General features: G+C 42.0%; 1 protein-coding gene across 2 annotated transcripts in view; it reads left to right on the top strand.

The window, feature by feature from the left end:
* The window catches only part of LOC147894839 (alpha/beta-Hydrolases superfamily protein), a 170,523-nt gene that overhangs the window by 120,497 nt on the left and 34,183 nt on the right, over window positions 1-15,843 (top strand). For both annotated transcript variants that reach the window (XM_087384502.1, XM_087384501.1), the window contains exon 12: window positions 10,907-11,008. In XM_087384502.1, coding sequence (XP_087240628.1) covers window positions 10,907-11,008 — 102 coding nt within the window. The remainder of the gene's footprint in view (window positions 1-10,906; window positions 11,009-15,843) is intronic.

Here is a 15,843-nt window from a genome sequence, read left to right as displayed (position 1 = left end):
CATCATGTTTGAATGTGGTAGGCGCCTTAAAGAGCTTAGTTCAGTAGTCTCAATAGAAGTTGCTCAAATAGCGAAACGCCTGAGATCTAGACTTCTGTTGATGGAAGCTTGCTTCTGAGTATGTCAAGCATAGTCGTAAGCTTTAGTAAATATTAGGTTTCAATATCAAGGCCATGGAGGATCAAAATCAGAAAGGATGATTAAGGTCAGGTTGATGCAGCTACAAGTCTTCTAATCTTTGCAAAACTCTGAACTCTGTGCATATGTTTCATTCAATGTTGCAGGGTAAATATCTTTCTTGTCTTTTGAAAGGGATTTCTCACAAAGATAGGACCAAAATTGATGAGGTTGCACTATGAATGACAGTCAAAGGCGTGGGTGAATGAATCATCCAGGGTCTCTTGTTCACGCTGGAAGATGTTCCATTTTAGCTATAGAACAACTTTAAGGCTAAAGTACCAGTTTGATTTCAGCCCTTTTATCAAGAACAATGGATCATAGATCTTCTGAGTATGGATGTATGTTTGAATGGATTCATGTGTGATTATAGGGGTGATCTTGGACCTGCATGTATTGAAAGGAGGCTTATGAATATAAAATGTACTAGGAGATCATAGCAATGCCGCTTGTGAGCCCCATATGAGGGAGTCGATCAAGCGAGCGATGTCGAGCGAGCAGGACCAAATAAGCGAGCGAGAAAAAGTGAGCAATGGTTGGGCTATTAACACATAATCTCATTGTATGTATGTGCTCATCATTAATGAATATTTATAGTGCTTCCTCAACATTGAACATGATTATAACATAATATTGCAAGTGCACATTAGTAATAGTGCTCTATATTCAATGAGACGAGCTTAAATAGAAACAAGTACTATATAGTTGATTCAGTGCATCACTCGAGAAAAACATAACCTCACTATATGTATGTACTGATCGTTAATAAAGCTTTATAGTATCACCATAATTTTGAAGATGATTATAACATATGCTTGTAAGTCTACATTAGTGATAGTGTTATTTATTCTCATCATGAGATGAGCTTGCATAGAAATGCTTTGGCTATCAACAAGTATTATATAGTTTAAGTGCATCATTCAATAAAAACTTCAACATCGAACATGATCATAACATGTTATTACGAGCGGCCTTGCTCTAACTCTAGTGCAAGAAACGAGCAAAAATTCCATTAAATTCACATTTTGATGCATGAAGTTTTACTAAATGGTGCAAAAGGTCATGATAATCATCTCAATCATGCCTTGTCATTCGTTTTGATATGTAACATGACCCCATTTGGATTCGTAAATCAAAAGATACACGACGTCGAAATTATCACCTTTTGGGCCAAAAGAGGGAGTGCGTTAACACACTGCCTGTTTGGGTCCAAAAGTTGATAATTTAGGCATCCTAAATTATCATTTGGATTCGTAAATCAAAAGATACATGACGTCGAAGTTATCACCTTTTAGGCCAAAAGAGGGAGCACGTTAACGCGCTGCCTGTTTTGGCCCAAAAGGTGATAATTTAGGCATCCTAAATTATCACCTTTTGGGCCAAAACAGGCAGCGCGTTAACGTGCTCCCTCTTTTGGCCCAAAAGGTGATAACTTGGACGTCGTGTATCTTTTGATTTACGAATCCAAATGGGGTCATGTTACATATCAAAACGAATGGCAAGGCATGATTTAGATGATTATCATGACCTTTTGCACCATTTAGTAAAACTTCATGCATCAAAATGTGAATTTAACAAACAATTAGCCGATCTCTTGCATTAAATATGAAGGAAAGTTTACCTAATAGGGACCATGTCAATATGTTGTCTATTTTGGCTTCTACCATTGATTTCTATAAGCAAAGATTGATTTGTTTCATTTTAAAGAAAGGGATGTACTTACTCTTTAGATTTTGTTGGATTGGTGGGATGTAAGAGTGATTCATTAGGGAGGGTTTTTTTGCAAACAGAAAAACATGGGTTTTGTTCCAAGAGTGAATAGAGTTTCAAAAACCAAGCATCTGCACATGCATGTAATGTGGACTATTCCATTCAAGAAGTCCGATGAAACTTTTGACTTGTGTGGAAGATTCCATTGGTGATCTCACATATGTTGGTGGAGAGAGAGAACTTGATTATGTCTATGTCATTGCCAAGGGATCATTAGTAGGGACACACCCTATCTTCGCTCACTTTTACTCATTCAATTTTTTGTAATCCTTCCAACTCTCTCATGGACTTTTTAAGAACTTAGACAGTTGCTAAAATAAGGATTTGTCAATCTATTATTGTTTTTTTTTAATTGTTTTTTTTTAATCGCTCTTTTTTTCTTGCTCGCTTTTTTAGGTTCACTCACTTTTCCTTGCTCGCTTTTTGGTAATCCTCGCCCCATATGAGGAGGGCATAGAGCACGGTATAGGATAATACATTTTTCGATACCATGCTGTTACTATGGGGTAATCAAGGCTTGCAATGGACACCTCATCACTCTGCAATTGCAGCCTTGTAGACAGCATTGCAAATGGACACTCTAGTTTTGCTAATTTTATTGCAAGTCATTCCTTAGGTGAACTCAGGCGAAGTAGGCAATCCAAGACCGGTCTTGGGGTGGGTATGACCAACTCTAGGTCAAGTAGGGATGAGGCAGGACATTAGACCCTCCTTCCACTCTATCAAATAGGGTAGTCCTGCCTCTAGTCACAGTCCACTGGAGCCTTTCAAAGCAATTGTAGAAGAGAAGAAGCCTTTAAAGGAAACACACTTGGCCTTTGCAGATCTAGGAGGATCTACTTCAGTTTATCTTGGGTGCACTTCAGAGAAGCAGGGTGTACCAATGGGTGCACATTTTTGGAGCTGTCCTTTGTAGTGGCTTCCCCTCTCTGATAATGACATCCTTGCTAATGGTTATGTTGTGGGATTCAAGGTTTTACAGCATGTACCCTTTGCCTTACTGTACCCAATGAAATTGCAGTTTTTTGCTTTGATGTCAACATTTTCCTTTATTGTTTCGAACATGTGCATAATGAATATAGCAACAAAATTCTCAAATGCATGACACTTGGCCTCTTTTTTTTTACCAAGATTCAACGGATGTCATGTGCTTTACCACAATGGTAGGCGATTATGCACACCTGTCCTTGTAGTCTCTCTACTTGTCGGAAGTGTTGCCTTGCGGCAAACCACCTTGGAGAGCATGCTAGGCAGTACAGACTACATGTTGAAAAATGAATAAATTCATGAGTCTCTGGACAATGCTGAAAGAGGTGAGACAAAGATTCCCTTGGAGCCAGACATCTGTGACAAACAAGAGGAGCAATGTGTCTACGTGCCAAGAGTTGGCCAAAGGGGATAACTCCCAGCATTACCCGTCACAGAAAAACATTTTGGCAAAGAGGGAGTTTGTACCTCCAAACCTGTCGTAGTCTTTTCAGCTAGCACTTTATATTACAATTCATAGACCAAAGCTGATTTGCTTGATCTGAAATCCACAGTTGAGGCATTAGAATCTTATATAACTTAGCAACCATGATGTCAACCAACATTAGGGGATGACATGTTGAACCTTGGCAGTGAAGGGCCCAATTCTTAAGGTGGTACATGAGCTCCATTTTTGGCACTAGAAGAAAAGATTGAAGCATGTGAGAAATATATTGCCACAAGGGTCAATAATGCTGCTCCAAACCATACTGCCCTGATTGCTAAAGGGAAAGAGAGCAAAGTACCATCAACATCTCCCACAAATTGAATTCCTTTGAAAGTAATAAAATATAAGCATCTCGGCTCTTGCAAGGCTAGTGGATGAGCAAACACCTTTGACCAATGCAAACTCTCAGCATAAACAAACAGACACACACCTTCTTTTGTAAGACTATATTCCATTTAGAAAAAATATACGTTCTGTGAGAAACCAGTCTTTTCGAGAATGCAAATGTGTGCAATGCATGCAAAATTTGAATGCCAATTGGCCCTCCAATGGGAAAAAGCGCCCTCATGAGAGTACTTGTTTCTATTTCGACCTACATGCAAGGTGAGAGAGAGATGGTGGATGAATGCAATGTGGTAGAGACAATGCTACGTGAGATTCATAATGAAAGGGTGATACCCTTTCATTAATGTCCCTTGAGATCACTTAAGTTCCATCTTCCCATTTACACCTACCCTTATCCTATGACCCATGCACCTACCATTCAATGCACTCTAATGCATTCTTTCCCTTTCCTATTGCCCCTAGGACCTACACACGTGTGTGCACATCTTTATTACTAATCATTGGCCAATGTTACATAGTTTTGGTGGTACTATTTACACCGCTTGATCGATCATAAATACAAACATATAACCGCACCATCAAATTGGCGCCTAACAATAATAAGGTTCTAATGACTATTAATTAAGTAAATAATCATTTCTCTTGTCATGACACTCCCTCCTGCTTGAATGAGCAGAAGCCCTCTTTTGGATTATTGCTTGTCTCTTCCTCTTATGTGCACTTTCTCTTGTTACTTCTGCAATTGCATCGCCTCTTTATAATCTGCGAATATCTGTGGAAAATCTATAAAGAACTCTTCTTCCATCCATTGCGAATCACTAGCTGGCTGGTTTTTAAACTTCAGTAAATACATATATCTCTTCTTTCCATATTACTCTTCTCTTTATGGTACACGATCTGTTCCGGAGTAAGAACTTCAGTCCCATCTTCAAGTTCAGGTTCTTCCTGATGCTGAGTATTCAAAAAACGCAGAAGTATCGCCATGGTATCTCTTCAAATTGCTCACATGAAAGATTTCAGCAGCTTTATATCCAGAAGAAGGATCCAGAGCGTATGAGCTGAAATTACCAGCCCACTGGCGTATGAAGAAGTCCTCTTAGTCCCTAATCTTGTCATAATGGACTGCTCAATTATATTGCTAAGCTAGAAAATCAGCTTATCAACAGGAGTCTCCTCTCTTCCTCTTGCACTTGGATTATAATCCATGTGTGCTGGGTTTTGGGTTGAAGGCGTAAACTCATCACCTTGTTCTTGGCTGGTCTCATTTCTTCTTTCATTACGAAAGGAGAACTCCCTGTCAAGAGGTTCTTGAAGGAGAGACTACTGTAAATCTATTTGTGGGTTATCATACTCAAGATGTGTGTAACTCTCACCTAATCCATCCTCTTCAGGAGGGGGTGAAGGTGTTCTTTCTCTCTCTCCTCGGGATAATGGAGGAAAAGGAATAAGTTCATTGTTATATCTCCCTTCCCCTTCCATTCTTTCCTTTTAGTAATACAAGAGAGAAAATGACTTGCTGTAATTTCAAAAAAAGGGGTTTATTTTACAGCAAAAGTCAAGTGTTGTAGAGTTGGTGGTACTTATCTGACTCCCGCTTTGTTTGTGTTGAGAAGACACTTAAAATGACCTCCTATTTAAGCTTTTCTTCTTGTATTTCTGCTGTAAACTGGTACGCTCCGTTTGGGCTACTTGTTTTGAGCGGATTGGAGCTCTAGATACCGTTATAGGGGGTACTTGATGGGTGGACCACCCCCTTAAAATCTTGTTCCGATCCGACTTTCCATTGGGGAGAACGGGGAGGTCCCTTTTTCTCACGGTGTAAGGATTTTAAGGGTACATTCACACGGCGGGGGGGGGGGGGTGTCACCCTGTTAGGACACCCCGGTCACCGTTCAAGACAAAAAAATTTCAGAAAAATCCCTTGTTTCAAAATCTCAAGAATTCAGGATTGGCCAAGAAGAAGATGTTTGCAACCCGGAAATTGTATTGTGTGCATGGTGGACTGTTTTCTGCAGCGCATGCGTGCGTCCCGTCCAATCTTTCGTTGTCTCGCATGCGTTCCTTGGTCTTGCACGCCTTCTTCTGCTACATAGCGTTCCTGGTCTTGCTTTCTCCTGCGACTTCTTCTGTGGTCTCCGTGCCTGCTCCCGGCGCTTGTTGTGCTTCTCTTCCGTTGTGCGCGACTGTCGCGGTTCGTGCCTCCCACTAGTGCTTCCGCCACATCTGTCACGATTCTGTGCGTTCCTCTCTCGCCCTCTTCTCGTCCCGGTCGTAGACTGTCATCGCTCTTATACCAGTTGTGAAAAACCAGGCTTTTCGAGAATGCAAATGTGTGCAATGCATGCAGAATTTGAATGCCGATTGGCCCTCCAATGGGAAAGAGCGTCCTCGTGAGAGTACTTGTTTCTATTTCGACCTACATGCAAGGTGGGAGAGAGATGGCAGATGAATGCAATGTGGCAGAGACAATGCTACGTGAGATTCACAATGAAAGGGTAATACCCTTTCATTAATGTCCCTTGAGATCACTCAAGTTCCATCTTCCCATTTACACCTACCCTTATCCTATGACCCATGCGTCTACCATTCAATGCACTCTAATGCAGTCTTTCCCTTTCCTATTGCCCCTAGGACCTAGACACGTGTGTGCACATCTGTATTACTAATCATTGGCCAATGTTACATAGTTTTGGCGGTACTATTTACACCGCCTGATCGATCATAAATACAAACATATAACTGTACCATCAAATTGGCGCCTAACAATAATAAGGTTCTAATGACTATTAATTAACTAAATAATCATTTCTCTTGTCATGACACGTTCATAGCTGTCCCAGAATGAGACAACCAGCACTCAAAACTAAAGACAGTAGTGAGACACACACTTTTATTTAATAGTGAAATCTATGTATGTTTATATTACAAGAGGCAATCCCCAAAGTGGACACATGCAATTACAATATCAGAAGATTTCATTGTAAGACAAGTAAACAAAGTAATCTGTCTAACACCGGACAGACATGCCATCATAAAGGGATTTCTTGAGCAACATCTGGAAATAGTGAAACATGGAAGAAGTAGACTCTCCGAAGACTTTATAGTTTCTGTATTTCCATAGAGTTTAGAGTCCCCAATATCGAGCCCATGTGTAAAAAAGATCAAACTCGTGCCACAGACGGTGAGTAACCATCCATCCTAGGGGATAACCAAGGTGATGATAACCATCCATCCTTGGGGATGAAAAAGCTGAATTGGCAACACAATTTCCCCCAGCCACAGAGAGCTACGCCAGTCTTTGGCATGCGAAGGCAGAAGCTTGATTTTTGAAAGTCCACCTACAGGCCGATGCATACAGGGATAAAGCACTCATGAGTTGCAAAAGATCCCTCTCAATATTCTTTGGAGTGAAGAAGGAATCATCAACGTAAGCTTGTGCAATCATGGGCTTGCTTTCATGTATCTCCAGAACAAGGCATCAATAGCCACAAGATGATCAATATAGCAAAGCCTTGGATGGGTAGCTATTGCATCGAACAATGTACTAAGAGGGCATCCTTGTCTCACTAAGCGATGTAAAGTTTCATTGAGTGAGAAATGTCCCTAGACAAAATACAGGCTGCTTTACTGTCACTATATTCCAAAATTGCATGGTTTGAGAGGTAAAGTCCCATCGTACAATATCAAATGCTTTGGCGATGTCTACTTGCAACAAAAGTACATCTTGTTGAGTTTGGTTGCATGCGAGAAGCAAAAGCATTCCAGGCATAATCAAGATCAATTTGGCACTACTCTCAAAGAGGTGCAATGGCATTAGCAACCATTCGTTTGTACTCATCATGCTCCAAATAACTATTATTAATTATAAGGAGTCTTTTATCTAGCAACTTGTCAAGGGGCATCTCATGAAAAGACAACCTCAGCCATAATGGAGCATTAATGGAATGGGGGAAGGCATAATCCACCCACATTTGGCAAATAAGAGCTTCATACTACTGTGCATTTCCCATGTACCAACGGTCCAATCTTTCCCTATATGCCGATTGAGCATTATGATGAAAAGTATACTGAAAGCATAGGCTTCAACTCCCTCCAAAGATCCACAAGACCAAGCTGAGAGATTAATTGAGACCAATGTTGGCGCTCCAATGCCAGCATATGAGTGTTACCGGATGTATTATCCATTGATGGGTTGCATTATTGAAATCCCCACAAATAAATGTATGTTGCCTCCAGGGATATTGGTGCATAGCCTCCCATATTAATTCTCTTTGATAAGAGGATTGTGGTGCATAAATAGAGGCCAAGTTCAAGTATTTCACCCTGAATTAGATACTTCATAATGGTCCACCTGACATCCTTATCATTTAAAGCCACAATAAGCTGAATTATTGGTCACTGATTTGCTAGAATTAGTTTTGGATTGCCAATGGTCTGTCTCCCTCTCTAACTGGCACATTAATCCAGTTATTGCTGTATGCAGATGACGTGGCTCTTTTGTCTTTCTCAGCTCCAGAGACACCTTGACGCACTTCAGTCCTTTTGTGAGTCTCATGATTTGAAGGTCAACCCGGGTAAAACCAAGGCTATGATCTTCAACACATGTTGTCTTCTCCGGACCCGTCTTCACTATGAGACCCGCGATGCAGACCCGCTTGGGCAAAGGATATGCTTCATTGGCCAGACTAGAGAGGCAGTGCTTCCACTCACACTTTCAGGATCCACGGACCAAGGGGATGCTTTTTGACTCCTTGGTCTGCCCAATGGGGATGTATGGCAGCCCTTGTTGGGGGTCAGACTTGTCGGATATAGAGTGGGCTGGTGTGGAGCGGGCACAGGTTCTCATGCTATCACAGATGATTCGCGGTAAGCCATCCGTTCCTCACGAGATCATTCAGTCTGAGTTTGGGTCATCCCCATTACAGCTAGATGTTGCATTTCAGGCCATCAGGTATTTGTACCCAGTCAGGGAGTATGGGGATTACACTTCTAGGCGCAGCAGGCTACCATGGCTAGCATTGTCCTCCTCTATGGCTCTTTCAGTAGGAGGTGACCAGAGATGATGGTATGTACGCACAGGAGATGGTTTGAGCGACTAGGGCTCCACATGGATAGACTCCCTCCCTTCCAGTACAATGTGGACGCTCCGTTTTCTCCCCTCCTGTCACACGAGGTCAACCAGGTCATCCGTGAGGATCTCTTACAGATACACATTCCGGGCCTGATTGGGACCGAGTGGGCCTCGAGTGAAGCTCAGCTTCTATAGGGATCATTGCCTGCATATCACAGAGGAGGGGTTCATTGACCCACCAGGATACACGCAAATCCACTTACCCCACTCACTGAGGATCTCTATTGGGCAGTTTCGCGTCTCCTCACAGACTTTGTATCGAGAGCGGCAGAGCCCTTGGGAGAGGCGCATATGCATATTATGTGACATACAGGAGGTTGAGACAGAGGAGCACTTCATCTTCAGGTGTCCCATTTACTATGAGATCCGAGGGCATTTCTACTGCCTCTTCAGAGATAGCTATGGGGTTTTGTCCTGATTCGTCTCCTATCCAGACCAGAGATGCTTGGCGGCTTTCATTCATGAGGCAGCCAAGCACAGCGAGAGGCCTTCCGAAGACTTTAATAAACTTTCTTTCTTTCTTTCTTTCTCTTAATGTAAAGTTTGCTTTAGTGGATCTTGTAACATCCTCACCATGAAGTAACATTGCCTTTCCTACAGATGACCATTGTTGCTATTCTTTTTTATTTGGAGCCACATATAAATTAAACAATGTTGCCCGTTGATAAAATTATGTGATTGTTGTTCTGCAGGGTCAAGACCATAGTATGGGCAAGTTGTTGAAGAAATTAAAATATGAAGCTGAGCAAGATCTAGGCCATGCTCCAAAGCTTGGGATTGTACATCAATTTAAGCTTGTGGCACTAAAATTTGCTGCTGCACAGCCAGGATAGACAGTGGAAATAAAAGAATTTGAAGGAAGCAATAAGTAGTTACTAGACGAAAGTGCATATCTCCACACACACACGTGCACGCATGCACTCATGCACTCATGCACATTTATATTCAAACCAAATGCTGACTGAAAGGTCAGAGCACTTTATTTCCTTAAAAGAAGGGAAAGAAGATTTTTCCTGGGGATCTCAGCAAAATATTGGCACGAGGAAGGGGCGAGAGGAGTTGTTCATTTTCTCGATAAGTTCTAGACTGGCCCTCCATACAGCTCACCAGCCGCTTTGCCTGACATGCCAATGTTACTGATACACTAGCGACATGCCCATATGATATCTCTTGGCCTACAAGCTTGCATGTATTGCGATGTCAAACTTGCTTCGTGCTAAATAGTCAAGTGTGTGCTAGTATGGGGGCTTCATCCAAGTGTGCTAGCATGCTGCAGTTGTAAATGCTGGGAAAGGAAGCACTCTGATACTCCATATGGTTTATGACGGTGAGTTGTACGATTTGCACAGATTGAATTGCCATGTGGCCTCCTGTAAACGACTTTGGACAATTGTGTATTTTCCTAGATGTAGATACAAACTTGTGTGGCAAATCAATAAGAGATTGTTTTTGTTCAGCACTTCTCACAATTAAGCACCTGCTCACCATGTTTGTGTGCTTTGTGCTCCATCTCTGACTGAAAGGAACTTGCCCTTTAGGTTTTTTTAAATACACCAGGTGAGAGTCTCTCTAGTCCTGCTTGCTCTTCTTTCTTATCATCAAAACTTGGAAGGAAGCCTTTTTCTGTTTTGTAAACAACCATTGAGTATTTAGCGATCTTGCTATAGAACTACCTAAAATAGTGTCACCCTGAAAAAATATTCATGGGATTAGAATGTGGAAAAAATGGAGTCAGTCCATGCAGCCAACAGCATTGGAAGCATATAAACCTATGCATGACAGTTATCATACCTGTATCATAAGGAGATTAAAATAAAATGTCAAAAAGAAAATGAGAAGTATCAGATTAAAGCGGTGTTATTGCAATTTAATTGGAAAGATGGGGGAGAGCAATATTCTCACTAGATAATAGGTACTGATTTTCCCCTAGTTTTTCAAGTACATGCATTTAATTTAAACTCAAATAATCCATGAAATTGTTACCTTATTGCTTTTGTAACTCTTGCTAGGCGGCCCCACTGGAGAATCTCGAACAAGCTTGAATTTAGGAATTCAGTACTGGACAAGTAGAGGCTGGGCTGTGGCTGATGTAAATTATGGAGGAAGCACAGGTACATGTCACTATACTAAATACTCCCTGACTATATATGATTATATTGTTAGCAAAGTGCATAGAAGATTGTGTCATATTTTCTCAATTGCTAGTTATAATTGCAAATTCCCAATTTATAATTATGATTGCTGTGAGAACAGAAAACGTCAGTACCTTTCTTAAGGGGCGTGATATAGGATTGCAAATTTTCTAGTATTGTTGAGAATACGAGTGGATGATTTTTTCATGTGTCATCCACATCTGTAGACCTGCTGAGAGTTCAATTCTGCATTTAGCTTTACAAAAAATCAGACGTTATTTGTATCTGTGTTTCTTTTTATCTGTCTTTTTTTCCATTCAAAAGACTTCTATTAACTAAAAAAGAAATTTCCAAGAGCAAAACACTTAAGGCATAGGATGAGAAAACAGTGGTGAATTGCCACTCAAAGTATCTAAGCATAAGCAAAGCCTGAAAGAAGCCAGGATTGTGCCACCTTAAAACCGAGAGACTCTAAGAAGAAGGGACTGTCCCTCCACTCTCTATGAAAAAGTGTCGAGACTGATGTTGAAGTCCGACCTCAAAGTGTGTACAATATCTGTCCAGATGCAAGCTAGGGTAAGAGTAGGGTGGACTTGGATGCCATCTATAGCATTTCTACATCTGGATCTCCAAATGTGCCAAGTAGCGATACTAGCAATAATCTCCCAACTCCTGTCCATTGATGCGGGTGGAGGCCTGAAGTGAGAGTCAAGAAAAGTGTCAAGTTGACATTAATCTACAATATATGATCCAACCGAGGAAGTTGAAGAGTAGAGTTGCCTCTCACAGAAAACATGAGGGCCTTTCAAAGAAATCTAAGCCATTAAGCCCCAAGTAATGAGCAAAGTGGAGGAACAAAACGTACCCAGAAGTCCTGCAATCCCAGCCCTAGTAACCCTAGCATGTCTGTACTCCAAAAGGCAATGCTTTGACTAGATCATTGTGCGCCCCTGAAATAACATACTCGCTGAAAGACCTAAATAACACACCCTTGGACTGCACCGAGAATACCATGGTGTCCCCGCCTATGTCCCACATAAGGCCATCAACATGTAGTGGAATACCTGTACTCAAGAAAGCCCCTGTTCACCTAATGTGTCTATGCTGTCCCTCATGTGCAGTGGCCTAATTCCATTGTGTCATCTAAGTGATTCTTCTACTACTCTCAAAGAGATGACTTACCAAAAGAGTTTTTGTGTTCTTTAAGGAGGTTCTTAAAAGCTTTCCAAGACCCCATAGAGGAAGCAAGGCCTCTCTCCCATTGGGACCACTGCATATAACTTGAAGCATCCATAGGTCTACCAAGTCATCCAAGACGGACGTATTTCATTTTTGGTACAAAAAAAGACGGACTTATTCCACATGTCTAGCTCCCTATCAACGTGATCTTGTAAAACGAGAAGAGTCCCTCAAAGAAACCCTGAAGCTAATGCCAAGCTCTCATAGTAGAAGCCATAAGAGGTTAGGAAGACATCTTGAGATCTGCGTGATGAAGATCTAGGGAGTGCTCTCTAATAAATTTTTTGTTTAGTATCAATTCTAAAGACTTCTGGCAGAGGTTTCTTGAGCGGCGAGCCCCATCTCCTCTCATGGACACCAAAACTTGGCACTCATATGCACACGCTGTATGACGTCCCTAACTAGCCAGCACTGGATCTCTCACATGTACCATGCCCCACCTCATGCAACTTTTCACAGCCGGTGGTGTCAAACACATAGCCCTTCAGCTTCGCAACGACCGAGCGAAGGATCATGAAGGCCTACGTACTGAATTCATTGCATATGGCATCAACACCTTAACCCCGATCTTAGCAAAGCCTTTCAACGAAGCAGTTTGCATAGGCTTCCCACACACTGGGACTCTTAACACCACACCCTCATTTAGAAGGCAAGAGATTCCATGGGCTCGAAAAACTACAGGACCAGTTTGATTGGACATGTCATGTCCAAGATCTATGCATCACTACTTGACATAGAGGTTAGCCTGGTTGCAAAGCTTCAGGGATTCAGAACCATGGGATAGGTTGGCTTCTGGATAGATCACGGAACCATGGATCATATACTTACTCTTAGGGGGTCATCCAGGAGGCTAGGGCACAGAGACCCTCTAGAGGGTCTGTTGTTGCTTTGTGGATTTCTGCACAGCTTTTGGTACAGGAGTTGCGATCAGGAGATCACCTGGGCTGCCGTGGCATTTTATGAGAGTGTTCAGACAGGTGCTAGGTGAACAGAGGAGATCATGAGCACCATTGGGATCAAACAGGGTTGTCCATTATCACTAACCTTGTTCGGCCTCTACATAGATGAGCTTAAGACCTTTATTGGGATCGGGGAGACTAGGGCATACAGACAGACTCCTCTCAGAGCATGATCGTTGATTTTTTCCAGCCAACATGGCACTTGCTCGCCGCCGCCGGGCCATAGATAGGAGATCACAACGGACCACACATGCCGACAACCGCTAGCGCTCCATCATAGGTTTTATGCCACCACCACAGCCTCATGCACGATACCTCCTTGATGCCCCGCTAGCTCCCATGTTTTGACCCCGAAGAGTTATTCTCTCTTTGTATTGGTGCTGATATGATCATGATTATTGATGCCCGCTTAGTGCTCCACCCCTCAGATCGTTGTATCAGGTTTCTTTTAGTCTCATAGACCCTTTGGTCTTCCAAAAACTTTTAATAAACTTTCTTTGTTTCTTTGTTTCACCACTCACCATCTGAAGAATGGATATAAGATTTTTTTTTCCAAGAAAATTACTTCATTAAATATGAATGAAAACTGCGAGAGCAAGCTCAAATGTGGAAGTACATCATGCAATGCATGAGGAAAAAAACAGCTCAAAATGAGCTAATAAAAAACCAAGGCGGAGGCTGAAAATGCCACCTCAACCCTGAGGGAGACTTAGCGAAGAAAGGAGATCCTCTCCAAACTCTGAAAAAAGTAACTCTCTTGGGAATAGCTGCTCTGGAGGTTCCCTGCATGCTGGCCCATATGGCCATCAGAGTGTGTACTGTGTCGGTCCAAATACTGACCATAACCTGGGAAGGTTGAACCTGAATACCCTCCATCGCCTCTGTGTACCTGGCTCTCCAAATATGCCAAGCTTCAATGCTAGCGAGAATCTCCTAAGACGTGTCTATTGAGGCATGAGCAGCTATAAAGGAGTGAAGGGAACATCGTGGAGGGAACAAGACTCCATTGAGTGTTGCCATACAATGAGAGCTAGATCTGGATCATGTCCTTCGAAAAACACCCGAGGGCTAGTAAGAGATAACCAAGCCACTGAACCCCAGGTCATATAGAAAGGTGTTGTATGAAAGATACTGAAAATCCTAGCAACACCTTTCCAGATCGTCCTCGCCTATCTGCACTCCCAAAGGCAATGTTGTACTGACTCAACTACAATGTGACAACGAGGACAAGTAGGGTCAGTCCGAACTTGGATCTCCACAGGTTCATTGCAATCCCTACATGAATAGAAAGCCAAAAGAAAAGATGGAGGGAATAGAAAGCCAAAAGAAAAGAGTGATCATTTTATTCCTAAGGGATTTCCAGAATGGATACAAGATTGAATGCAACGTAAGAAGAAATCCTTCCATGGCTCCTAACCTGGCATTAGTTTTTTGACAACAAGCTTTGAAAGGAAACCTTTGCACTGCAAATTAATATCATAAGTCCTCCATCTTGGGTAGGAAGAATCAAAGTCTCCCAAGCCACTCTATCTATTATCTATGGACCCATCAACTCCACTCAAAGAAAGTTCCTGATATGCCTCTTGAGCTGGCAAATGCAGTTCCTAGAGTGACACCAAGGAGAGCAAATAAACTAGGCTGTAGCGAAAAACACCTGGTTGATAATTACTACCTGAGAGCCAAGATCTAACCTGGCAAGACCTCTAAACCCAATTGAAACCACAATATGAACCCCAATTAGATGAGTACTTATCATTGACCCAAATGCCATTAAACTTGTGCACAATTCATATGTGCTCTTGCTGCAAGGCAAAACAGAGTCTGAGGAAAGGCATTTAAAACAAAGCAGTGTCATCTGCAACCTCGTATGCAGTAGCTCCTCATGGTGTTCAAGGGGGAGTCTCAAACCAAGGATATTAGATTGTGATCTAAGGAAAAGACTCATGGCCTCTACTACAAGTATAGTAGAGGAGCAAGCGGACTGCTCTTGGAAAACTGAAACACGTCCCCTCATGATTGTCTGATGAGAACCTTGACTATGGGCTGATTCCTAGAGAGAGGAAACCCCTATGATATAGGAGTCAGAAAAGCCAAATGACTGTACGACCAAATTTCTACAACCCCCTTTAGGGATAAGATGGATGAGACCCTTAGTAAGTGATAAACCTAGAGTCCCAAATGCTCTGCAAAGCTAAAGAAATTTGATCACCACTGTCCTAAGCAATAATAAAGGAGGGGTTCAGCCCATTAAGCGAGGGCATTTGCCCTTATGCAAAGCAAATAGAGCAGCTCTATATTCTATGTTGGTGAATGGTGCATCATGAAACCACTCTGTGCTTTCCAACAGTTCAGATAAAGGGTTTAAAAGACTGTTTTTAGATCTCACAATGCACATGGATGCAAGTTGGATTGGAGTTTGCATGGTAAAACTTATTTCCGTGTAAACTGCTTTGCCACTGCTTTCTCTTTTAAAACTGCTTTGTGTGTTCTGTGCTAGGTACCATGTGTTCTCTAGTAGTTAGCATTTATTGTGTGCTATTTATGATATATTTTCTACCTATTAGCATTTCTAGAGATAGACATTTGTCAGTATGTCCCTTGAGGGGTCCCCTTTAG

This window comes from Dipteris shenzhenensis, chromosome 14 (assembly GCF_047967505.1).
Source record: "Dipteris shenzhenensis isolate YYH24624 ecotype China chromosome 14, Dip_SZ_1.0, whole genome shotgun sequence".
Classification (NCBI taxonomy): Eukaryota; Viridiplantae; Streptophyta; class Polypodiopsida; order Gleicheniales; family Dipteridaceae; genus Dipteris; species Dipteris shenzhenensis.
This window is presented reverse-complemented; position numbering and strand designations above follow the sequence as displayed.